This window comes from Octopus bimaculoides, chromosome 10, assembly GCF_046866305.1.
Source record: "Octopus bimaculoides isolate indiv1 chromosome 10, ASM4686630v1, whole genome shotgun sequence".
NCBI classification, from domain to species: domain Eukaryota; kingdom Metazoa; phylum Mollusca; class Cephalopoda; order Octopoda; family Octopodidae; genus Octopus; species Octopus bimaculoides.
This window is the reverse complement of record NC_142937.1, coordinates 70,523,204-70,549,900: the sequence shown is the minus strand read 5'-3', so window position 1 is coordinate 70,549,900 and position 26,697 is coordinate 70,523,204. Positions and strand designations below refer to the sequence as shown.

Below are 26,697 nucleotides of genomic sequence, written 5' to 3'. Positions count from 1 at the left end.
AGTGTTATTGAGAAAATGTTATCTTTTTAAAGTTATTTCGTGTTAAAATTGTCGTGTTTCGGTAATTTCAACCAATCACTGACGTCTGTTGAGGTGAAAAAATTCCTTCTGTGAATTGTCAACAAAACGTTGTGCGGTGTAATGGGATCTTTTCCCTTGAATAAAATTAGTGCCGTTGTTTGTCAACAACTATCGGCGGTACTGTTATTTATGACATCGTTCGTGCGTTTGTACTGGCTTTAGCTTTAGGGTTTTAGGGTTAGGGTTCGGGTTTTAGGGTTAGGGTTCGGGTTTTAGGGTTAGGATTAGGGTTATGAGTACTTTTGCCAAATTTGGTGAAAATCTGTTCAATACACCGCAACAAATTTTTCACCAAATTTGGCAAAAATACTCATAACCCTAAATCCCTAACTCTAAAACCCTAAAGCTAAACCAGTACAAACGCACGAACGATGTCATAAATAACAGTACCACCGATAGTTGTTGTTGACAAACAACGGCACTAATTTTATTCAAGGGAAAAGATCCCATTACACCGCACAACGTTTTGTTGACAATCCATAGCAGTAATTGTTTTCGCCTCAATAGACGTCAGTGATTGGTTGAAATTACCGAAATCCGACAACTTTTAACATGAAATAACTTCGAATATAAAATTTTTTCTCTGTTCTATAAGACAAAATATACAAGTATACGAAGTTTTGAAGTGTTTCGGTAGAAAACACACTAAATAAAACAGATAAAAATTTGTTCCCGCCAAATCAGAAAGATCCACCTTGGTTTAGGAGCAATTTTTCGAACTAAGACGCCTCGGGTGTCTCGAGTAACGATCAGGAAAGTCGACAAACAATAGTTTGTCAGAAGCTGGGAGCATCAGTAGGAGAGCATCACTTGCTAGCTTTCGCTCAGTGCACATCCTAGCTCAAATTTACCGTGCCTTCTTTTGAATTTTCTATTGGGAAAATAGTTTCGGTTTACGAACATTTCCGATAACGAACAGCCTTCATGAACGAATTAAATTCATAGACCGAGGTTCCATTATATATAACCAATCCCATAAGATTGACCATTGAAAAGGTTATTACACTGGAGGTGCTCCAGTATAGCCACTGCCTTAGGGCTGCAACGTAAAAAACAATGAAAGAATGTATGTATATGCATATATATATATATATATATATATATATATATATATATATATATATATATATATATATACGGTGGGCTTCTATCAGTTTCTGTCTACTAAATCCACACCAAAGCTATCAGAAGATAAGTTAGTGCAAGATAAAGAGGATGGTCACAAATGGAATACTGCAAATCAGGGTTGTGTTGAAGTTAAATCATAAAAAATACTGAAGTTAATCTGAAAACTCCGGATTAACTCTTATCATCGTCTTTGTCAATAAATAAACATATAAATAAAACCCGTAATTCACCGCCTGCTCCTTTCCCTCCTCCCCCTCCAAGACGTCTAGGTATTGTTGAGTTTTGGGTTGTGGTGTGAGCAGAAACTATAGTTAGAGAGGTTAAGTACACAACGCTCACTCCAAAACCACCACCAACAACTCTATCACTACTGCAAATCCCTCCAACACCATCATCACCTCTACCACCACCACGACCACCACTACCATCAGCAACACCATCATCGCCATCACTATCACTACTGTTACCACCACCTTATCACCTATACCACCACTATCGCCATCATCACAGTCATTGCGAGCTCTACCTCAACTTGTTGCAAACCAACAAACAAACAAACCAAAAAACAAGCAAATATCAAATCTTAAGTTGACCTACATTAGTCATGCAGACAAGCGGGGTGGGTGGAAGAAGTAATAATACAAAATAATATCCCGGGACAGAGAGACGGGAGGGGAACAGGTAGAATGATTTTAACTAAAGACTTGAGCTTTTCAGCGCCTATTGTTTAGAATGTGTAATAATAATAATAATAATAATAATAAACCTAGGAAGAAACACATTTTGCCTCAAAGTGCAACACTGTGTAACGCACTGCAGGTACTACACACCGCCAGGTAAGTTGATAATATTTTCCATTCACCTTTTCTCATATATATATATATATATATATATATATATATATATATATATATATATATATATATATACTTTATTTAAAAGCAGCGAAAATATGACAAAAGCTGTTTCTCATGTGCTTACTCTGGTGTATATATATATATATATATATATATATATATATATATATATATATATATATATATATATATATATATACAGGTAGATAAGTAGCCGATATTTATGAGTTTGAGAAAAGCTGACCCTCGAAGTCCTGTACCTCATGGAATATTTTCCTTTGTTTTTTGTTTAATGCGATTCTGATTTTTTTTCTTTCAAAATATATTACAAATCTGGCCCTTAGTTGCATATCCTTTGCCTTTCCTGTGAGGATGTTGGACTTCGAGGGACAGCTATTCCGACCAAGTAGGCTTTCCTGGTTTAGTTTCTTCATAACTTTCTGAAAAATAGATATTTTAAAATATAATTCTCTGCAAAAATGTCATCCAAAAGATATATATTTGTAGAAAGTTATGAGGAAACAAAGGCCGGGTAGCACACTTCTGTATGTATGGGTATATAAGGTATATATATATATTAGCTCACCACACCTCATTAACCTATCTACACATACTTTTATACATTAAAATAGTTTATTGTTATCGTCTATTATCTAAGACCAAAACTGACACAGCATAAAACAAACCCTAACTTTTCTGACTGTAATTCTCACTATATTGGGTAGTTCAATGGTTTACGTTCCTTCTTTCTTGCTCACATAGCGACAACAACACAATATTATGCACACTCACTCCAACGTATATATATATATATATATGTGTGTGTGTATTTAATGTTTTGTAGTCTCAAACCTATCACGTGTTTAAGTGTGCATATTTGTTGCATTTTTATGCACATATGGTGTGCTTCTTTTTAATGTTGGAAAGAAGAAAGGAAGAGGAAGAGAAATAGCGGGAGAAACGCCACAAAAAAAACTTATTTGTGTATATTACAGGTAAAATATTAAATCATGAACATTTAGTATGTGTGTGTGTCTATGCGATTATCGTTGAATAACGTATTATGTATTTTATCATTCTGCTCTATTGTTGATGTTAGGTAAATCTTCATAATTTGTATTTTCTCTCCTATTGCTGTTGTTGTTTGATTGTTAATATCCTCTGTTCCTGATTACATTACTAATGCTCTTAAGGACCCCAGTAAACTACTTCTTTAGCTTCGTACTTTAATAAAACCGCGTTTTATTTTTTTATTTTCCTACAACATTGTAGCTAAGGGAACCCACGTTAGCCTTGTTAGATTAGGAATAAGTAATATATTACTGACAGATGTTTATCAGAGATCGGTAATGAGATGTTGAGACATTCATACCTTTTCATGAAGTATATTTATACAGTAAATGTTATTTACATGTTCATGGTAAGAAACGCAAAGAAGGACAGCTCTATTCAACTCGCTTCTCTGCCGGGGGGACCTAGTTGCAAGTCTAAAAACAAGCATTAGAGCAAATGGCAGTGCCCCAGCATGACCACAGCATCTAGCTGACACCGATAATAGAATAACAGAACTGAATACCATGTCATGGTTACCATTTGGCCAGAACTTTACTCTTCTTAGATATTTGATACAGTTTAAAACTTTTGTTGACTTGACAAAATTAAATCCACTTTTTCGCAAGACGAAAATCAATCGACCACGCTACTGGCTGTTTAAATCTTTATCAATCTCAACCAGATGAAAGGGAAAGTCAATTTCGACAACATTTGATTAAAGGAATGTAAGGTACTAATTTCGATATGGTATTTTTATTTCTCTTTCATTTACGAAAAAAGGGATTGTATCAAGAATGGGAAGTATTTTTGCTAAGGGTTGTGGCCGGCACAAAAGATAAACAAACATTTGAAAGGTGACAGGGTAGAAATTTAAAATGCTAAAATATATTTTCATTTAATTTCTGACTTAGTGATCTACTTAACTGTAACAAATTTCTTGTCTGCAAAGATCGTTTCAGCAATTTTTCGAACTTTATACATAAAAGATGCCTAACAGAATGAGACAAACTTTAATGTTCTAAAATAGTGAAAGGTAAGCAAATAATAATCGGTACCAATCAGCAATGCGTTTGATTTAATGCATATATTACATGTGTATGTATGTTTGTATGTATGTATGTATGTACAACTCGTGTATATGTGGTGCTACTTTGGCCCGTGAAAGGGCGATTAGTTTAGGTTACTGTTCAGATTTTCAATTTCTAAAAACCTTTAAGATGTTCATGCGTTTCTAGCAGATATTTGCTTAATTCATCTTTGAAATTATTCAAATTTGTATTTCATTTTTATTATCAAATTGCCATTCAAAATTTTTATAAACCCTTTTGCACATACTTAGCATTGTAAATGTATTTTTTCAAACTTATTATTTAAAAAATAATGAAACCATGTTTCATTTATGTTTTAGTAAATGATAATATGAAACCAATAATAAACAATATAATGATTAAAATAAGTGCATAGGTAACACAAGTTTGGCAGCTGAGAGTTTTGCAACATAAAGTTGCCAAAATTTTACCATTTTTCCCTTTTCTTTGAGCGTCCTTCATTTCTCCAGCACCTCGATGGCATAGTGCAACATTTTCTTCATCATCTAAAAGGCCATTTCTTCGTAAAAATGCAACTACCTTCGTCTCATTACTGATCACATTGTAAAAATCTTTAACCAACATCTTAAGGGGTTTTAGAAATTGGGAAGTAAACTGAAAAGTAACCTAAAGTAATTGCACTTTGTTGTAGATCAAATGCCAAAGTAGCAGTGTGTATGTATATATACATATGTATTCATGAGTGAATGCACATAGCTCAGTGGTAAAAGTGAGGCTATGAGTTTGATTCCCAGACTGGGTTGTGTGCTATGTTCTTGAGCAAGACACTTAAGGTCATATTGCTCCAGTTCACTCTGTTGTAGAAATGAGTTGCAATGTCACTGGTGCCAGCTCTATTGGCATTTGTCTTTTGCTTGGACAACATTGGTGGTGTGGAGAGGGGAGGCTGGAATGCATGGGTGACTGATGGTCTTTCACAAAAAGTCTTATCTGGACATGTACCTCAGAGGGGAACTTTCTAGATCATTTGAGACTGAAGGGGATCTTCTATCTATTGGTGTATGTATGCATATATATATGTGTGTGTATATATATATGTATATATATATATATATATATATATATTGTTTTGGTGATCTCAGTACTATTAATAGGAATGCCTTGTAGTTGGGTTTGTCTAAATTAGGATTCCCTTAAAAGTTTGTAAATATTGTGAAAGCTCTTTGTAAAGGCATGAAAGCCAAAGTAAATTTTGGGGGCATGCTGTCTTTGCCATTTGCAGTGTAGAGTGGTGTGAAACAGGGAGACCTTGATGCACCTACTCTCTTTGCAGTATGTTTTGCTGCCATGCTCTCCAAGACAAGAATGAGGAAGTGTCTTTAATTTAGCAGGGATGAAATTTATGGGCAATGTATCCATTTTTTTAATAAAGAATTATTATATTCTGATGACTGTGACCTTTTTAGTTGTATGAAGCACGGATTGTAATCATTGATTTCTGCATTTAACTTGGCATGTAATATTTTTGATTTGACTAGAAATTTAAAGAAAATGGTAGTTTTCCATCAATCTCCACCTAGTTGAGTTGTGTAGCAACCCAAAATATATGTGAAAGGTAATCTTAAAATTGTTGAATCTTTCGCATACTTCGGGAGTGCAGTAAATGAAGATAGAACATTTGATTCAGAAATTCCTCTAAAGGTTCAAAAGACAGCAAAGTCTTTTGGTAGTTTAGAGATTTGGGTTTGGTCACAAAAAAATATCAACAATGAAACAAAACTATCTGTTTATAAATAATTTGTTGTTATTCTCCATACTATAACTACTCTGAAATTTGAATGTGTTACAAGCATCGCTTCTGACTCCTGAAATGATTCCACTAAAAATGTGTATGCTGTATTCTGAAAATTAAATGGAATTCACTCACCTTTGACTCTGATGTTCTAGCTGCATCCGGTATTTGTCCCATCCAGACAATAATTTTGGAAAATCAACTACACTGGTCTGGACATATTGTCTGCATGGCTGACAAACATATCTCTGATTACATTGACCCCAGTGCTCAACCAGTAATTATTTTATTGACCCATAAAAGGATGAAAGGCAAAGTCAAACTTGGTGGAATTTGAACTCAGAATGTAAAGAGAGATGAAATACCACTAAGCATTTTGCCTGGCATCCTAACAATTTCTACCGGTTCATCATCTTAATACCAGTAAATATTGAGAAGAAAATAAGAAAGGGAATATGAATTTGGTGGAATTTTTTCTACTTGTAAATTTTGTTGCAAAGACTGCCTGTCTGAGATGACTTAAATCTCACATTAGAACTTTGTACAGATTATACAACATATCTATCAGTTTACATCAATGCCACAGGATTTGCAAATCTTCTGGAGATATGAATAAGCATATCAAAATTCATCAAAATCAGGCGCTACATTCATTTCAAGCTGCACAAAAACTAGTGTGCAATTCATGTGGACGTGTTCTTAAAAGTTTGTCTGGTCTAAAAAAAAAAACACTTAAGATCTTGTGCCAGAACTGAATCTCATGTATACTGAGATGGTCAAGCTTTGTATTGAGCAATCATATATGTATGTATATGTGCATACATATGTGTATTTATGCATATATACATGTTTGTGTGTGTATATATAATATCAGTAAGTATATTTATATGTATATATATATATGTGTGTATGTATATATATCTATGTATATATGTATGTATATATATCTATGTATATATGTATGTATATATATCTATGTATATATGTATGTATATCTATATATGTATTTATGTGTATATATGTACTTGTATGTGTGTATATATATATATATATATATATATGTATATGGATGTATGTGTATATATGTACATGTATGTGTATATATATATATATATATATGTATGTGTATATATATATATGTATATGAATATATGTGTATATATGTATATGTATATATGTGTATATATGTATGTATGGGTATGTATGTATGTATATATATATGTATGTATATATATGTATGTAGATATATATGTATTTATGTATATATATATGTATGTAGATATATATGTATTTATGTATATACATATGTATTTGTATATGTGTGTATGTATCTGTATGTGTATATGTATGTATATACGTATATATATATATATATGTGTATATATATGTATATATATATATATATGTGTATATATATGTATATATATATATATGTGTGTATATATATGTATATATATATATGTGTGTATATATATGTATATATATATATGCGTATATATATGTATATATATATGTGCGTATATATATGTATATATATATATATGTGCATATATATATGTATATATATATATATATATGTGCGTATATATATGTATATATATATATATGTACGTATATATATATTTATATATATATATATATGTATATATGTGTGTATATATGTATGTGTATATATATACATGCATATATATATATATATATATACATATATATATATATGTGTATATATATCAGGTCATCCCATAAGTTCTGGAATGCAATTTATGTTTCATGGTAACTCGTATGTCAATAATGGTTGCGAATTGCCTTGCAGTATTTATTTGAGTATCTTTAAGCTCTCTCCTCTACCTCATTCTCTTTCTTTCTCACCTATCTACCGTGTCTTCTTTACTATTCTACTGCTCTTCGGCCATATCATAATAGGTCACACCCATCCCTTACCCAGTCTTTACAGTTGTCACCTACACTTCTCTACCTTCTACATTACATCGACTCAACACATCATTCATAATATCCACATTCTCACCCATTCCCCATCTCTCACTCTCCCATACTTCTTGCAACTTCACCAACCTTGCTCTCAATTCCTCTACTTTCATATTCTTCTACTCACTTTGTATGTTAAGGATCTACACAGATCTCACATTACCTCCATTTTATCTTTTCCCTACCCTAATCTCTCCCCCACCACATTCACTTCTCCAATGTGTGTAGTCATATGTCATCTCTATGGCAAAAACTTGTTCTGCCCTGCCCCTTTTCTCATACTTTTGCTCCTCATTGCCTAGCATAAAGCTGCCCCTCAGAGTGGATAGTATTACAATCTGCATGGCAACCTCACTAGTGCTGCTGCTAGGGAAAAAGTTCCCGGTACATGCTATAAAGTGGTTGGTGTTAGGAAGGGCATCCACCTGTAAAAACCAGGCCAAAGTAGAGAGTGGAGCTTGACACATCCTCTGGCACATCCTATCAAAGCAACCAACCCATGCCAGTATGGAATAACGATGGTAATGTACATAAATGGTGTACTTTGTTTCTGATTACCAAAATCATTAGAATGTCAAACTAAATGGCTGTGGTATTTTTTTAGTTGTTGCCTTTTATGTTCTGAGTTCAAATCCTACTGAGATCAATGCTACTTTTAATCCTTGCACGATCGATAAAATAAAGTAGCAATCAAGTAGTGGATCGATTTAATAGCCTTATGAAGCATCCTAGATGTGAAAAGAGTCATAATAGAAGTTAGTGTTAATCAATATTGCAATAATGATTGCCATAATACTTTGCCTGTTAGTGTTTAATTAATAATTCAGTGATATGATATTGTGATGTGGAAAAATAATGTTCGTTTGCTTCTATATAATATGGTATACATGTAGAATAGCATCTATGAAAGACAAAGCCTTTTGCACAACTAGAAGGCTCTGAGTAACCTTAAAATGGCATAGTACTTTTATAAATATTATTTGGTATATTGAGTAAAATGAAATATAGGTTTATCTTCTGCCTCCCCCCCCCCCCACACCAGTTACTTCACAGAAGAACAATTTTAGTCATTCAAGGATCTGCAAAATACATTACATTCACTTTTCTTTCCTTCTGGATGTGTCAGAGATTTTCATTGTGCTTTTGTGGCTTGGCCTTTCTCTGACTCTTCCTTAACTGGAACCTTTGTCAGTTACGATGACAAAGGTTCCAGTTGATCTGATCAATGGAACAGCCTGTTTGTGAGATTAATGTGCAAGTGGCTGAGCACTCTTCAGACGTAGTTCTCAGGGAGAATCAGCATGACACAGAATGAAATACAGGTGCTACCCATTTATGCTAGATGAAAGGGCTGGATCAGCATGAAATAAAGTGTCTTGCTCAATAACACAATGCTTCATCAGCAATTGATCTCACAATCTCACAATTGTTAGCTGAATACCCTAACCACTAAGTCATGCACTGTCTCTCCCTTACATATATGCACACTAATGGAAATCATCATCATCATTGTTTAATGTCTTCCATCCATGTTGGCATTTGACAGGAGCTGACCAGGTGGAAGACTACCCCGGGCTACTGTGTCTGTTTTGGCATGTGTTTTATGGCTGGATGTCCTTCCTAACACCAACCACCTCACAGAGTGGACTCAGTGATTTTTACATGGCACCATCACAGGCAAGGTTAGTTTTGGCATGGTTTTTACAGCTGGATGCTCTTCCAAATACCAACCACTTCACAGTGTGGACTGGATGCTTTTTTACATGGCACCAGCACTGACAGGGTCCACAAGTATCTTGCAAGACAAGGAATTTTGGGAGGGGAGGGGACATTGGAGGAGGTGATCTTATGTCAGATGATGAAGATTAGTGACAGAGAGACATAGGTGGAGACAGGTGTCTTGCTATAGAGGAAATATCTGGCCAGAGAGAAAGAGAAAATTATTAGGTTGAGGAAAATGTTTGTGTGCTGTGTTAAGCATTATTTTAACACAGCATTATTTTTAAGATAATGCCATGTTAAAATAGTGCTTAACTTGGTGCACAAACTTTTTCCTCACTCTAGTATTATATTTACTTATTTGCTAAACATATTCCCAGTTCTGATTCGAGTGCAAAACCAATGTTTCCAACAGCTGATTGATTTTCTGTGGTTTTTCTTCAATCTGAATTTTAAACACACTCCTTATATAGTGAGATTAGTTTTGTTTGTAACTGTAAGTTTGCTAAAGGTATATATCATTGCCATGGAGGCACAATGGACCAGTGGTTAGGGCAACAGACTCGCGGTTTTGATTCCCAGACTGGGCATTGTGAGTGTTTATTGAGCGAAAACACCTAAAGCTCCACAAGGCTCCGGCAGGGGATGGTGGCGAACCCTGCTGTACTCTTCCACCACAACTTTCTCTCACTCTTACTTCCTGTTTCTGTTGTGCCTGTAATTCAAAGGGTTAGCCTTGTCACACTGTGTCACGCTGAATATCCCCGAGAACTACGTTAAGGGTACACGTGTCTGTGGAGTGCTCAGCCACTTGCACGTTAATTTCATGAGCAGGCTGTTCCGTTGATCGGATCAACTGGAACCCTTGACGTCGTAAACGATGGAGTGCCAACAAATCCACTTTGGTACACATGCAGCTAGGCACACAGCACATAAGTGCAAACACACACACACAACTATACACATATTACATAGAGATACACATAGTTATACAAGCTCCACTTAGGTACATGCACACATACACACAGCTTATACATGGTCCAGATAAGTATACATACATACAGACACACTCGCATTGATATACCGCTTAGGTACAAATGCATACCTGTTTATACACATAGGTACTTACATGCACACAGCTTTACACATGTCAAATGAGTACACACACACATACCACTTAGTTACACATAAACACACAAGAACAATTCCTTTTTATTTTCAGTCAATGCAGTATGGTTTGTTTCTTTCATAAGTGTATTTTGAGATATTCGCCTACTATTTCTAGCATCTCCAGCGACCACATAGAGTACACCCTTGTTAATATACAATCCACAGTGAATGGTGATGATTTAATTAATCATTAATTAGTGTAAGAGTGTGACAAGATTTTATGATAAATTAGAACCAGTTACAAATGCATAATTTATTTAGACAATAAAAGTAATTTCTGAAAGTGCTATTTCATCACCTATGTTGGTCTGTAGTACACAAACACATGTTTTATGTACCCGGAGATGAACCACTTAACTATAGTTTTAGTGTATTACACACCTGCACAGGTATGTAACTATACTAAACTACCTCCAGGTATATACTGAGAGTATGGCACACCTATATAGGTGTATAAAAATACTAAAATTGTAATCAGTAATGTTTACTTCAGGTATACACTAGGTGTGTTGGTGTATTACATACCTTTACATTGACATAGTATCACACATGGTGTGTAATAGTTTGGCCTTTTGGTATAATTTTGTATTGTCTTAGGTGTTGATTTTGTTTTCTTACGTTTATTATAATTTATTTCATATTTTTATAAGGATTATATTATTAAATGATGTTTAATATAAATTTGAAGATGTTCAGTATATTTATTTATATAAGGGATGAAAGTGTCACCAAATGTATTGTAGCTAAGTGTGTCTACACTGGGTATGTACTAAGTATTACATATCTAGTATATAGACAAGATGCACTTGGCTACAGTTTCTGTGTATTACACATCTATGGAGGTGTGTAATACCTGTTAAAGCCACACCTGATTATAGTTTAGTAAAGTTATGTATGTGTATAAATATTCACACATATTATCTTTTATCTTTTGTGTCTTACTTGTTTCAGTCATTAGACTGTGGCTGTGGCAGGGCATCACCTTGAAGGGTTTTAGTTAAACAAATTGACCCCAGGACTTATTTTTTAAAACCTGGTACTTATTCTTTCATTCTCTTGATGCCAAACCACTGTTATGAGGATGTAAACACACCAACACTGGTTGTCAAGCTGTGGTGGGAGACAAACACAGACACAATGATGCATGCACACGACAGGCTTCTTTCAGTTTCTATCTACAAAATCCACTCAAGGCTTTGGTTAGCCTGAGGCTATAGTAGAAGGCACTAGCCAAAGGTGCCACACAGTAGGACTGAACCTGGAACCATGTGGTTAGGAAGCAAGTTTCTTACCACACAGCCATGCTTGTACAGACTTGTGAAATAAGCTTAGAGGTACAAGAATTGGTGCGGAGAGGCAATATTTGTGTTCCAGTAGAACAGAACCAGAAATTTCCTAGTGCACAAGAAAGCAGTAATTTCTTTGAATGTGTATATTTTAAGGTTCATAGACAATGAGTCTGCAAAATGAATGAATCAACATCCTACATCCTTCTTAGTTCTGGAAGTGACCTAGCCTTGTTTATTTCTTATTAAGACTATGTTTTTAATTGAATGAAGAAATTTTTTGAAAGTGATTTGTGGTCCTTCAGGTTTCGGTATCTCAGGAGGTCACCTATGTTGTTTAGTGTGCAGTACCAAACTTGAATTAATGACTTGTAGAGGCACCGTATTTTGTTATGCAATCATAATATATTACAAACTATATTACACTCTCTATAAGTCAATATTGTGTTTTACTGTGCTAATGCTATTAAACATTGTAACAAATCAATGCTGGCTATAATTTCTATACAAAATCTTTATAGATAACCTTAGCCCTAAATTATTTATGGTTAGGTAGACTGGCCAATAACAAAGGAGTGTATTTCTCAAAGATGCAAAATGTGGACTTCATTTGGAACATTGGTTTCTTATTTAATAAACATCATTGAAGATGCTGCTCTGATTGTGAAACCCAAGTTTGTTTGGTAATTCATTATGACATATTGGCCTCATCACCACTAATTTCACTGATAATTTATTTAACAGGACATTTCAAAAGATCTTGGTTTCCTTAAAGAATGCAGTTGTAGTAAAAAGCGTTTTAGCAAAGTATTATTGAATGAAAATAAACTAGAGTTAGTTTGTAAGAAAGTTCTTTTGGCAGTGATTTGCAAGTAAAGCAAACTTAATTTGAAAGGACTCATTTCATTGGTTGAAAAATATACTAGCCAAAGCCATCTTGGTTTTTGACTGAAAATTATTCCAAAAGATTGTTTCTGGACGCTTCTAGAAATTTCCAATCAAGGTTTTAAAAACTACAATTTTTCCATGTTTTTTAGTGACGTTTACGCTGCCCCCATGAAGTTATGTCACTCACAACCTTGTCTGTCTCATAGTGGTTGAAATGTCTCTGACACTAATGTAATAGACACAGCATTATTCGCTTTTATGACCTTAAATCATTTATCCAAACTTTTTCCTTAGAATACTTTGAATTAGTTAAGGAATTCTTGTCATCTCTTCATGACAAGTTATCTTTACATTATTTACATTATCTTTAGGAAAAAAACTTGAAAATGTTTTTCATTACATTGCCTTGGCTTAATCTTTAAGAGTATAAAAAGTCAAAGGTTTAAACACTTTCCTGGGTGGGGTTTCTTCACTGAAAACCTTCTGCTGTTCAGCTCACTTGAGAGTTTCTTACTACTAGTCTTATTTTGTCTTCCTTGTAAATCTTTCCATCTAAGGAGTCAGTAATTGTTTCTAACAGAGATACAATACCACAAATCTTTAAGAGTGAACATTGGGGGATTACTCTTGATATATATTTTGCAATTGTAATTATTTATCTCTATAAAATAAAAAGAAGTATTAATCAAAATAATGCGACTCTGATCTTTTGCATTCGGTAATGCTTGTTCTATTAACTACTTCAAGTTGCAAGAGAAAGCCATAAAAGAAAAAGATTTATACATCACATACAACATGTCTATACAACATATTCAATTTGTTTTCAATTAAAACCTTGCGGAGCTGTTGTACCAAGACCTATTATTATCTTCTTAAATTAACTGATCTTCGTAGTTGAACTGTTGACCCCTAGATAACTAGAACAGTGGAACTGACAACCAGAACTCATTTATCCAGTTCAGTTAAGCAGTCAAAAATTAATTAGTCCACCAAAAACTACAATTTCTTCAGATGTCAATGTTCTAAGCATTGTAGATTATGATTCTGCAAAAAAACAAAAAAATCCATTGTGTAATTCTTCAGTTTTGACTTTTTTCAAATTTACCTCTTTTGAAGTGAATGAAGCATTTGAAGTGAATGGTTCTTCAAAAATACTGAGAATATAAATCCCAAAAAGTTTTTGAAAGAAGATTTTGAAACTGAAAAATTACAGAAAATGTAATTCACTGCATTATGTCAATAAGAAACACACACTCACACACACTGGTTGTATTTCACTTCCTTTATTATTATTATATTTGTCAACTAGTTAACCATTAAGAGTAGTTAGAATGTCACTGGAAGAAACCAAGCCAACCATCAGGAGACCTAGAGGTAGACAACAGAGAGAGAGAGAGGATTGGATAATATCCATTGTTTCAGTTGGTCATGCTTGAGAGTCCAATTGGAAAGTCTAATGACTTTTGCTTCTAATATGACTCTATGGAGAAGGTGCCTGAAGACTTTCCCTATGACCCTCCCAGAAATATTAAGCAGGGAAGACTGATGGATAGATAGTTAACCAATTAACTAATCAATTATTTGATTGCTTGACTGAACAATTAATCAGTTAAGTGATCAAATGATTAACTAGTTGACTAATAATAATAAAATGATATAAAACTAGTGAATATGTTTATTATTGGTATTTTGACCCTACCAAGATACAACACAGTGTTTCAACTCACAATTTCACATGAAAAATCTTGCAAACTAAATACAAAACAGTTCCCTTCATTTGCATTTTAAATTCTCCAGAGGAAGGCATGAATGTCATTAGTGGTTCAAATGCACTATTCTCCGATATCCAAGTGGCTAAAAAGTGTCATCAGAAGGGCACTCAGGGCTCATGACTTCGATGTGACCTGGCCCCTTTTAGAGTATAAGAAGTCAAAGGCTTAAACACTTTCCTGGGTGGGGTTTCTTCTGTGAAAACCTTCTGCTGTTCAGCTCGCTTGAGAGTTTCTTACTACTAGTCTTATTTTGTCTTCGTTGTAAATCTTTCCATCTAAGGAGTCAGTAATTGTTTCTAACAGAGATACAATACCACAAATTCGTGAAGGTGGGGTGGAAGTCAATGAAATCAACCCAGTATATGACTGGCTCTTTACTTTTGTCAATCCTGAAGAATAAAGCAGATCAAGATTTGAACTCAGAACGTTAAAGGGCAGATCAAATGCCACAAGATATTTTGTCCAACACTCTAATGGTTCTGCCAGTCCACCTCTCTGTATCTAAGAAGTCACTAATGCTTGAAGAATGTATGAAACCCCAAAATGTGTCTCCAAGAATTCTTGAAGAATATGGGGAAAGTTTGTTTTTAAATTTTCTATTTTAAATAAGTAAAAGAAAAAAAAATTACAAAACAAAATCTTCAGTTATTTTTTCTTAATTCTTTCTTTTTTTTCTTTTCTTTTCTTTTGTAGATGTTGAAGAAATCACAGAAAGAAAATGAATATTTATTTTAACAGACTAGTTCTGTGTCTTGTAATGTGTCTATTGTATTGTCAGCCAAGGGTGTTTGCAGGTAGCTATTCTTTTTATTATTTCTCAGTTTGTGTACAGCGGTTGTGCTGGAGCATCACTCTAAAGGAATTTGAGAATAGTACTCTACTACTCAAAGAATCGTTTCTGCAGTAACAATCAGATGAATCAGAACTAACTTACCTCAGTTATATTAAGTAACTGACCTACCTGTTAACATTCACATAACCTGCTAGAAATAGCAGTCAAACTTTCTCCAGATATTATTGTGTCATATAATTAATGAACAATATATTGGAAAGTAGGACCCTCATATACAAGCAGGAAGGATGGCCATAGTTCTATTCAGTCATAGTCAGCCTGGAGCTAAGCAACAACAGCCACTTAGAAGATATAATGTGCTGAATAAAACTATAGCTTGTATACATTTGCATTGAGGCTATAGGTTGCTATATATATAACAGGTTAAGGAGGGGATCGACACTTTTGAGAGTGCATGTATCCAGCATGAAGAACTTAAGCGAGCTGCGTGAAAGTGCACGGCTCGTATAGTGAATGGGGAAAGCTTGGTCTGCAATGTTTGCAGTCGTGTATGCTTGTCAAGAGCAAGGCTCATTAGCCACCAATGGAGCCGCAAATGCGAAATATAAGTTAGTCCTAGAGCGCACAATGTTCCTGAAGGTCGGCAATGGTCTTCCTTGGTCACGAGTGGACGGCCATCATATATATATATATATATATATGAATATATATAATGTAGAAGGTTGAAAAGGAACATATGAGTTGGTATATATGGAAAAAAAAAGTCAAGGTAGAAAATGCTCAAATAATTTTATAAAAAACATTTCAGTACCGGTTTCAGTCGTTGAGATTTTTTCAGCTGTAAGTATGGAAAACAATTAAATTTTGGAAAAATTAAAAGAAAAGTTTTTTAAAAGAATATTTGCATAGAGTTCAAATACAAGTGGCATTTTCCTTGTTTCTGCCTGTTTCTGTCTCTTGTTTACTCTTGTGGATTTGAGGTCATTGTGAATTCTTGGTAGGGAAGAAGAAACAGGAGGAGGAGAAGAAGAAGAAGAAGAAGGGGAGGAGGAAGAGGATAAGAATGTTAAATGGTCAAGTGCTCTGAAAGTGACCTGTTGTGGGATGGTAGTAGTGACTGAATTTCTTTTGAATGTTTTGTTTATAAAATTCTAAACAGCAATAGTGGTAAAGTTAAGAAGAAGGTGGTGGAGAGGAAGAAGAAGAAAGAGAAGGGAGAATAAGAAGGAATGTAGGTAGCATGATAGTAGTAAGGTGTTTAATGGTCAAGTGACCTAAAAGTGGCTTGTTATGGATTATAGCAGTGGGCTTAGCCTTCATTTTTCCCCTCTACCAATTCAGGGAGAATACAACCTGTAGCCAACGAATTAGTAAAGAGACACCGAAATGGAGCGCATCCTCTTCCGCTTTTTGTGGAAAGGAAGCGTTCCGATGGTGAGGCGATCCGTTTGTTGCCAACACCCGCTGAAAGGAGGGCTGGGCATGCCGTGGTTGATGATGCGCAGACATGCGCTGAGACTGCGACATCTCCGGCTTTACATAGACGACGGTGAGCAGGTGTGGTCGCCATTTGTGCGACGCGCTTTCCCGCAGCTCGTCTCCATGACCGAGCTGCAGTCGTGGATCAAAAAGAGGCCGAGGAATGGCGAATGGCACCGTGAGTGTCGCGTTGCTCTGCAACAACTTTGCCGTCCCGGGTCGACCTTGAGCGGCTGCATCACAACGAAGTCATTCTATAGGGGATTAGTGGAGGGCAGGTACGACGACGATCTCGGGGCGAACCTGGGCGTCGACGAGGAATACCTGACCCGCCTGTTCAGGACGACTTTCAGGCCGGGACCTATGGACAACTTCCAGAGATCCCTGGCCTGGCAGTGTTACCGAGAGGCGCTACCCGTTCGGGATAAGCTCTATAGACACGGCTCGCGAAATGTGGGGCCGACCTGCCCGAGATGCGGTCAGAGCGATGAAACCGTTCTGCACGCACTCGTGCAGTGTCCAACCATTTCGGAGCTGTGGGCTTATGTCGAACGACTGCTGTCGCGTGTGGGACGAGTCGGTTTATCAACCGAGTCTATCGTCAATATCGTCACGCCTCCTTCCTTTAAACGGGAAGGAAGAGCTGTATTTATCGTACTTGTGGCTATGGCCAAAGAATGCATCTGGTGGACGCGTCTGAAAGGATTAGAGACAAATACTTTCCTCTCTGGTCAATCTCTCATCAACTTTTTCAAGTATCACTTGAAAAGGAATGTAAGAGTAGAGAGGCAAGTGTTGTCTAGCAAATGTTTCGAAAAAAGATGGATACATGTAGCAAGAATGGCACGTATAAATGACGAAGCCACCTTGACCATGATTCTATAAAACGTTTTAAAATTTTGTAAACAGAGAGTTACTCACGTTTCTTGCTTAAATAAAAGAAATTTTATTTAACAAACTGTGACGCTAAAGACCGAGGTTACCGTGGTCTTTTCGTAGGTTTTTCTTTCCACGGATAACCTCCCCATTTATTGGGAATTTTTTGTATTATTTCGTATTTTTTGTAAATACCCCAAACGTTTTGCGATGTTTTTTTTCATCGTTGTCCCCACTTTTGTTTTTTTTCTGCTTTGTTTTCGACCCCCTCGAAAAGAAAAACTCTACATTTGTATTTTGTCCCCTCTGTGTTGAGCCCTGTGTGGCTAATAAAGAAACCTATCTTTATTACAAAATGCAGACCCCTTTTGAACACGTCTACAACAAATGACATATCCAAATAACACAAACTCATACGCAAATATTAAAAATGATACACTCCTAAGAATTCATTAAAAAACAGTCCCAATCACTGATATAATCCATAATGAGCCACTTTTAGGTCACTTGGCCATCTAGCACCTCACTACTATCATACTACCTACATTCCTTCTTATTCTCCCTTCTTTTTTTTTTTCTTCTTCTTCAAGAGTAAACAAGATAGACAGATTATGGCAGAAGCAAGGAAAATGCCCCTTTATTTATGGGATGACCCACTATATATATATGTAACCTTTTAATGTGGAGAAGTAGCTGTATCTATTGAGTTTATAACTTGCTATATATCCATGTTGAATGTATAGCTTAAAATATATACATCATGTATTAAAACTATAGCTTGCTTTATATCTGCATTGAATGTATAGCTTGAAATATATACATCTGTATTAAAACTGTAGCCTGCTATATATCTGCATTGAATGTATAATATGCTATATATACATCTGTAGTAAAACTATAGTTTGTTATATATCTATTAAAAGTATAGTTTGCTACATATCTGTACTGAATGCATGTATATGCATCTGTACTGAAAATTTGCTTGCTACACATGTAAACTGAAATTGTATCATAGATTTGTGTACCATATAGATTTTTAACTGAAGTTTTTATGTCAATATTCTCAGCAGCTTTAACCTAAAAGAAAATCCTAACATTTCACATTTTTTTTTTGTTTTATATTGATTCAATTATAAATGCTATCAGTAGTTTGTATTATAAAATATATAACTTAACCATATTTCCATCTGTCCATTTTCTCTGCTCACTTTTTCTGAGAGGGTTGTTGGAATATTAGAGTAAGGCACCTCCTCCATAGGGAGTGTGACCAACTGAGACTGTGGATATTATCCAACCATCTCAGTCTTGGTATACCCCTAGGTCTCCTGTCGGTTGGCTGAAATTGAAGAATCCATCTTGTGATTCTTTCATGTGCCATTCTAATCACATGTCCCTTGTACTGGAACTGTAACCTCTTAATGTGGAGATGTAGCCATATTTAACTATTAAAATACTTAACTATAGATATCCTTCTTATTGAACAGATGTTTGTTTTCAAAAACTTTTGTTTCTCTCTTCAGAAAATTTAACATTTTATGAAACTGCCCTTACTGATGACCCTTGTGAAGATTTCCATTGTGAAAACAGAGGTCAATGTCAGACTCTTTTGTCTGAAGTGGATGACCGAGTCCTCAAACATGCAGAATGTATCTGCCATGACCGTTGGATTGGCCCTCACTGTGAGTCCCTGTTAGTTCTGACTCCCAGAAGAATCACTGAATACAGCGTTGAGCTTCGGATAACATTACAGAACTCTAACCTATCGGAATGGCAATATGATCCATACTTGAAATATACATTACAATACTGGACCAATGAAAGCGACACGTGTTATAAGATTCCTGGAATCACAAACCTCACTTATGAAATCTCAGATCTTATATCTGGTGTCTATTATAATTTCTGTGCTCGGACTAATATTGTGGATCAGTGTTTGACAGAAGCTGTGGATCCCAATTCTTTAACTTCCAATTGCATTGGTATTGTTACAGATATGGCAAATGGCCATAAACAAGATGAAATTGAAACCGGTCCTCCTGTTCTTCCAATAGTTATTTGCACTATTTTAGTTGCACTCTGTATCATAGCTGTTTTGGTCGTTTTCAAATGTAATGACAACTTAGCAAGTTATCGATGTTCTGGAATAAAATGCTGTAGGAAATGGTCACGTCAATCTGCTTATGATCTTTTTGTCCTCCCAGACAACACGTGTACAGCTGTCAGTAACCAAACTCCACTCATTGTGAACCAAGGACAGCACCAAACTCAATCTTTGGCTATATTAATGGACTCTTCCAATTCCACCCAACCAGCAACCCATTCCTCTTTTCCTTTACCGCCTGACTTTGATATCACTGAACAAAACTTAGAGAGAACAGAATCACTGATTCCACAACAAAATGAACCTCATTCTTCAGCATAAGATGAAAAAAACTCATTTCATAATTTTCAAAAGAATCATTTATTTCACCATTTCATGACATTGGCTCCATCTTAACTTATTTATTAAAGGTTTTTATTTATTTTTAAAATTTTGTTTTTATGTCCCTACCACCACCACCACCAATACATATAACCATTCACACATCCAAACCCATTAAGACTGTTCAGTGTATATATTCATTGCAAAAAAAAAAAAAAACGATTATAGCTTTACAGTTGGTTAATATTAATATTCTTTACATACACATGTATGTATAAAAGTGGTGCGCTAACAGAATCATTAGCATGCCAGGCAAAATGGCATTTTGTCTGTCTTTATGTTCTGCGTTTAAATTCCACCAGGGTTCATTTACCTTTCATGCTTTCAGGATCAATGTAATCAACTTACTCCCTTGAAATTGCTGGCCTTGTGTCAAAATTTGAAATATACACACACATGCACATCATGAAAGAAGACAATACAAGAAGGATGAGTTTTAGCAAATGCATTAGCTTAATGCTTAAAAAGAAATAAAAGATTCTGGACGTTTTGGATGCTAGTCATTCATCGGAAGAAATATACAAAAAAAAAGAATAAAGTATAGGAGGAGGATAAAAGAGACAATGGAAGTGGAAGAAAAAGACCCAAATTGAATTGAGGATGTTTGAGCTCAGATACGAATGCAATTCATATTGGATGTGGGTAAAATGGGAGGAGAGCTAGGGACGTGAGCAAGTATTGGAGTGTATTCATGTAATGAAATGGGTATAAAGGGGGAGGGTTGTGTATGTGTATTCATACTGTGTGCAAGGAAGGTGCAGGAGTGAGGAGATGGCAAGAGAAGTGTAGTAGAATTTGTGTGTGTATATATATATATATATACATATATATATATATATATATAAGAGGAGTGTAGTAGAATGTGTGTGTGTGTAGGTATGGCTGTGTAGTTAAGAATTTTTCTTCTCAACTGCATAGCATTGGATCCAGTCTCACTGTGTACCACTTTGGGCAAGTGTCTTCTACTGAAGCTCCAAGGTCAACAAATGTCTTGTGGGACTGAAACTGAAAGAAGCCTAGTGCGTGTGCGTGTGTGTGTGTGCATGTAGGTGAAAGTTGTGGTGCATATAACCACTGTTTAGATCTCTGTGTGTGTTTGCTTGTGTGAATGTTTACAATCTGTAAAGAACTATAGGTTAGGGTTAGCAACAGAAAAGGCATCCACTGTAAAAATCCTGCCTCCATTATCTTTACATTTAATCTTTGCTAGCATGGAATGAATGAACAGGAATTTTAGTGAGAGCGCGTGCGAGCCGTCATTTTTATTTGTTTCATGATCTAAGGGAAGTAATCATCAGTAGAAATATTATATATCAATATATAAACATTCTGCGCGACTTCCATTAAATGCAACCTATTTTACATATAACCTCCCAAGTTGTGGAAAAAATATTTTCTGAGAATAAAACTTAAACTAAAATCAAATAAATCTTAAATAATATTAAGTAATCTTAAGGCAAATATTTTATTTTTTTAATTATATAAACATATTACTGTTTTATATCAGTTTATATCATGATGTCATTTCCTGATTCCAGTTTTGGTTCTGTATCAACTCTCCTGGTATACTGTTGTTGGCATTGGTCTTGAGAAAAGTATATTAATTAGCTTAATGTTAATGACTAGTTCATTTGGAAATCTGAACTTTAGGTAGACCGGCCTTTCTCTCCATTGTTTTGTGTTGCTTTAAGATCTTCAAAAGCCAAAGTTTTTTAGTTTATTTTTTTTTATTTAAGCTATGATGCTGTAATGTTCCTCAATAGAAACGTCTAGTGGTGCACAACCTATCAGCCAACGATAGCGATGAGTACAACTATGACCATATGATATTCTGTATACATAATAAATAACCTAATTGTTACCCTATGGACACTGTAGTAAATGTAATAAGGTCCAATCTCATCAATAAGAGATTAAGAATAGAAGAATGTATGTTACTATTCCCAAGATAACAATAGTCTCCATGTTCTGTGAGAAGCACTGAATCAATGGTTCCAAACATTTTGTTCACTCTTTCAGAGAATGGTATTTTACAAATGCATTGCTGCCACCTCACTGCCTATATTTAAACCCTTTCTCCCTAAATGGCTGATTATTCTAATTGACACAGGCTGATTTTGCATAATAATTTATAGGTGTACACAAGCTGATAGGAACAGGTGCAGGCATGACTGTGTGGTTAAGAAGTTTGCTTCCCAACCACTTGCTTTTTGGGTTCAGTCTTAATGTGTAGTACTTTGGGCAAATGTTTCTATGATAACCCTTGTCTGACTGAAGCTTTGTGAATGGGTTTTATCGACAGAAACTACAAAAGTCTTTGTGTGTGTAAATATATATATATATATATATATATTCGAAACGTCTAGTTAGAATAGAGGCAGCTGACGAAGAAATAATTCCAAGTGGCTATCTGTTTTCCTATGTGTTTGTTCCGGTGTCTGTAGTTCATTGTTCTAATGTCCTGTACCTTGATATGCATCTATATACACATGTAGATGTAAGTATGTACATATATGTGTGTATACATGCATATATATTCTTTGTATTATATATATATTTTTTTTCTTTTATTTGTTTCAGTCAGTTGACTGTGACCATGTTGGAGCACCTACTTGAAGGGTTTTAGTCAAACAGCTTGTCAGGTTGCTCTCAAGCACCACTAGTAACATGTAACCCAGTACATCCTGTCGCATGGTCAGGCCATCAGCAACTAAACTGGCAACTCCATCAAGCTTGCTTGGTGAGGAGGGTGATTGTTGGACATCCTGTGGGATGAAAAATAAGACCCGGCAAAGGGCGGAAGAACTAATGTGTAGTCAACAGCCAATTCAACAAGTACCTTATCGCGGTGAAGTGCCTGTGTGCTCCATTGATTCAGAGAGCTATGCTGGAGGGAGAGAAATCTTCAGGCAGGTCTTACCAGGCCATCCAGGTCGAAGGGTAGGAGACCGACAAAACCTTAATGGCAATAAATCGAAGCGTCAGCAGCAGGGCGTGGATTTAGTTATCGGCAGGACCTAACAGATCAGATTCCTGACTTTGAATTAGCAGGATGTCATGCAGAGGATCTTGAATACAAGAGAATGGACGAGACCCTAATATTCCTAATTAGATGGAAAACTGCGGGACCACATGGAGCAGTGCCCTGTGACTCCTATAGTATGTGCAACTGAAACCTCTATGGGACGTCCTATGGAATGACCTAGATCAGATGAGATTTAGTCAAACTGACCCCAGGACTTTTTTTAAAGCTTAGCACTTAATCTACCAGTCTCTTTTACTGAATTGCTAAATTATGGGGACATAAACACACCAACACCGGTTGTCAAGCAGTGATGGGGGTGACAAACAAAGACACACACATAGATACGATAAGTTTCTTTCAGTTTCTGTCTACCAAATCCATTCACAAGGCTTTGATAGGCCTGAGGCTATAGTTGGAGACATTTGCCCAAGGTGCCATGCAGTGGGACTGAACCTGGAACCATATGATTGGGAAGTAAGCTTCTTACCACACAACTATGCCTGCGCCTACACACACACATGAGGCGTTTTTCATATATGAGAATATCCCCAAGTATACTTACAACTTCTCCACTCATGGATATGCCATAAAGACAAGTCAAAACATTTGCAGTATCCATAGAGCCACAGGAAGTACCACATATCTCCCTCTGAATTTTCTGTAGGAATTTATTCCTTCAGCCATTTTTTTTTTTTTAATGCTCAACAAGACAGCAGGGGTTTATCATTATAATTGGCATCATTAGTGTAGCGTCAGTCCCACTCTTTCTCAGTCTTCAAACATGTATTGGTTTGGTGCAACAAGCACCCAGTAGTTATCAGGATGCAGGAATTGTATGGAATTACCTTCTCTAAGCAGCTAAAGAGTTTTAGGACCTCATCTACCCCGAGTCCATTCAAATGTGTTTGAGTGACTTTCTTGCAATAGTTATAACTAAACTATATTTTGATCCAGTCATGCACAACACATACCAGGCATCTTATTCCTGGATACATTTTATATATTCTTGCATAAGGAATCCTATATTTTACTGATTGGGAGGTAGTGTGAATATGAGAATGATTTAAAATAATTATAGTCCTAATTCACAACTCATCTCAGATATTTAGATCACTGTAATTAACTTTTTAGATCACTTTCACCCTTTTATTAACATATTTCTGTTGAAATACACTGCCTTTGTTTCAATTAATTTAGAAAATAATGAAGTATTTAGTAAAATAAATTTGTCATTATTAAGCTGATGTTTGGAGCACAAATCAATATTAAATTTTGATGGTAAGTTTTAGTTTAGATCACTTTGAAACAAGAATTCATATCACAAAATAAGATGGCCTCAAGTAGGTTAGCATTAAAAGAGTTAGTTATGTATATATCCTATTTGTACTGAAAAAATATTTAATCAGCAGATAGTTGTATATCATATACTTCCTAGATCCTTCAAGATGGCATTGGTTAATCCAACAAAATCCAGGAATATGCCATAATTTAGTTGACATAACTAAAATGTCAACCTGTTTTTTTTTCTGCAAAAGTCAACCAACCTTAACATATTTCAATAAATATAACAAATATTTCTATAAATACGAGATACTTCTTCAGGTTCATTATGTTCTTAACATCTTCCTTTATGTCATCCAACAGCTGTTTTGAATTTAAAATTTCTGGGCTTTCATCATTTTTTACATTGATGATATTCAATTTGAATATCTTTTCATAAAATAAAGTTCTTATGCTGAGCCTCTGTTTTTTTTTTTTTTTTCCTCTTTTAAATATTTTTAAAAAACTTGAAGGCCACATGACCATACTAGTGCAATTGTCTCTCTTGCACACCACAACTGATGCTTCTTGGGTCCAACTTTTCTCTCAAGGTACTTACACTCTGTCGAGTATGCACACTGACATTACACATCCATCGGAGCATACTGGCTTCATTTCTTGTGAGCTTACGCATGTTCTCAGCAGTCACGGCCCATGTTTCACTGTCATGTAGCATGGCTGTTCATACACATGCATCATACAGTCTGCCTTTTACTCTGAGCAAGAGGCCCCTTGTCACCAGCAGAGGTAAGAGCTCTCTGAACTTTTCCCAGACTATTCTTATTCTAGCAGCTACACTTTCAGCGCACCCTCCCCCGCTACTAACTTGGTCACCTAGGTAATGGAAGCTATCAACCACTTCTAGTTTTTCTCTCTGGAATGTGGCAAAAGTTGTTTTCTGCACATTTTCAGTATTTATTGTTTCTGAGCATCTGCCACATACAAAAACTATCTTCCTAGTTGGCCTTCCTTTGATATTGCTGCACCGCTTATGTGTCCATAGCTTACACTGGGTACATCTTATAGAGTTTCTACCTACGCCTTTTCTACAGATAGAGCAGGGCTATCTACCTGAAGAGGTTTGTGTTTTGTCTACCTTCTTACTTATTAGGACTATGATTTTAGCTAGGTTGACTCTAAGGCCCTTCGATTCTAGTCCTTGCTTCCACACTTGAAATTTCTCCTAGTTCTGATAGTGACTCAGCAATTAGGGCAAGATCATCAGCATAGAGGAGCTCCCAGGGGTATCCTGTCTTGAATTCCTGTGTTATCGCCTGGAGGACTATGATAAATAGGAGGGGGCTGAGGACTGAACCTTGGTGGACCCCTACCTCTACCCGGAATTCTTCACTGTACTCGTTGCCAACTCTCACCTTACTGACAGCGCACCTGTGCATGGCTTGCACAACTTTCACTAACCGTTCATTTATCCCTTTTTTCCTCATTGACCACCAGATAAAGCTGTCAAAGGCTTTCTCCATGTCAATGAAAGCCAGGTACAGAGGTTTATCTTTGGCTAGGTATTTCTCCTGCAGCTGTCTTACCAGAAATATAGCATCAGTGGTGCTTTTCCTGGCATGAACCCAAACTGCATCTCATCTAAACTGACTCTTTTTCTAATTATTTGGGCTATGACCCGCTCTGTGACTTTCATTACCTGATCCAGTAATATATATATATTTGATATATATATATATATATATATATATATATATATTTTATATTATATAAATATATATATAATATTATACATATATATATATATATCATCATCGTTTAACGTCCGCTTTCCATGCTAGCATGGGTTGGACGATTTGACTGAGGACTGGTGAAACCAGATGATTACACCAGGCTCCAATCTGATTTGGCAGAGTTTCTACAGCTGGATGCCCTTCCTAACACCAACCATATATATATATATGTATATATATATTATGTATA

General features: G+C 35.6%; 1 protein-coding gene across 5 annotated transcripts; it reads left to right on the top strand.

Moving 5' to 3' along the window:
* The first annotated feature begins 1,464 nt into the window (after nucleotides 1–1,464).
* LOC106867519 (uncharacterized) lies at nucleotides 1,465–25,176 on the top strand. 5 transcript variants are annotated; one of them, XM_052971273.2, is made up of 4 exons: nucleotides 1,465–2,045; nucleotides 9,493–9,628; nucleotides 15,475–15,575; nucleotides 19,450–25,176. In XM_052971273.2, exons 3-4 carry the CDS (start codon nucleotides 15,500–15,502, stop codon nucleotides 20,349–20,351), a joined length of 978 nt encoding a protein of 325 aa, XP_052827233.1. In that variant the 5' UTR covers nucleotides 1,465–2,045; nucleotides 9,493–9,628; nucleotides 15,475–15,499; the 3' UTR covers nucleotides 20,352–25,176. The 5 variants fall into 5 exon arrangements, with proteins under 5 accessions (XP_052827233.1, XP_014767893.1, XP_052827234.1 ...); XM_052971274.2 differs by lacking the exon at nucleotides 1,465–2,045 and adding an exon at nucleotides 2,440–3,061; XM_014912407.3 differs by lacking the exon at nucleotides 9,493–9,628.
* The last annotated feature ends 1,521 nt before the right edge of the window (nucleotides 25,177–26,697 follow it).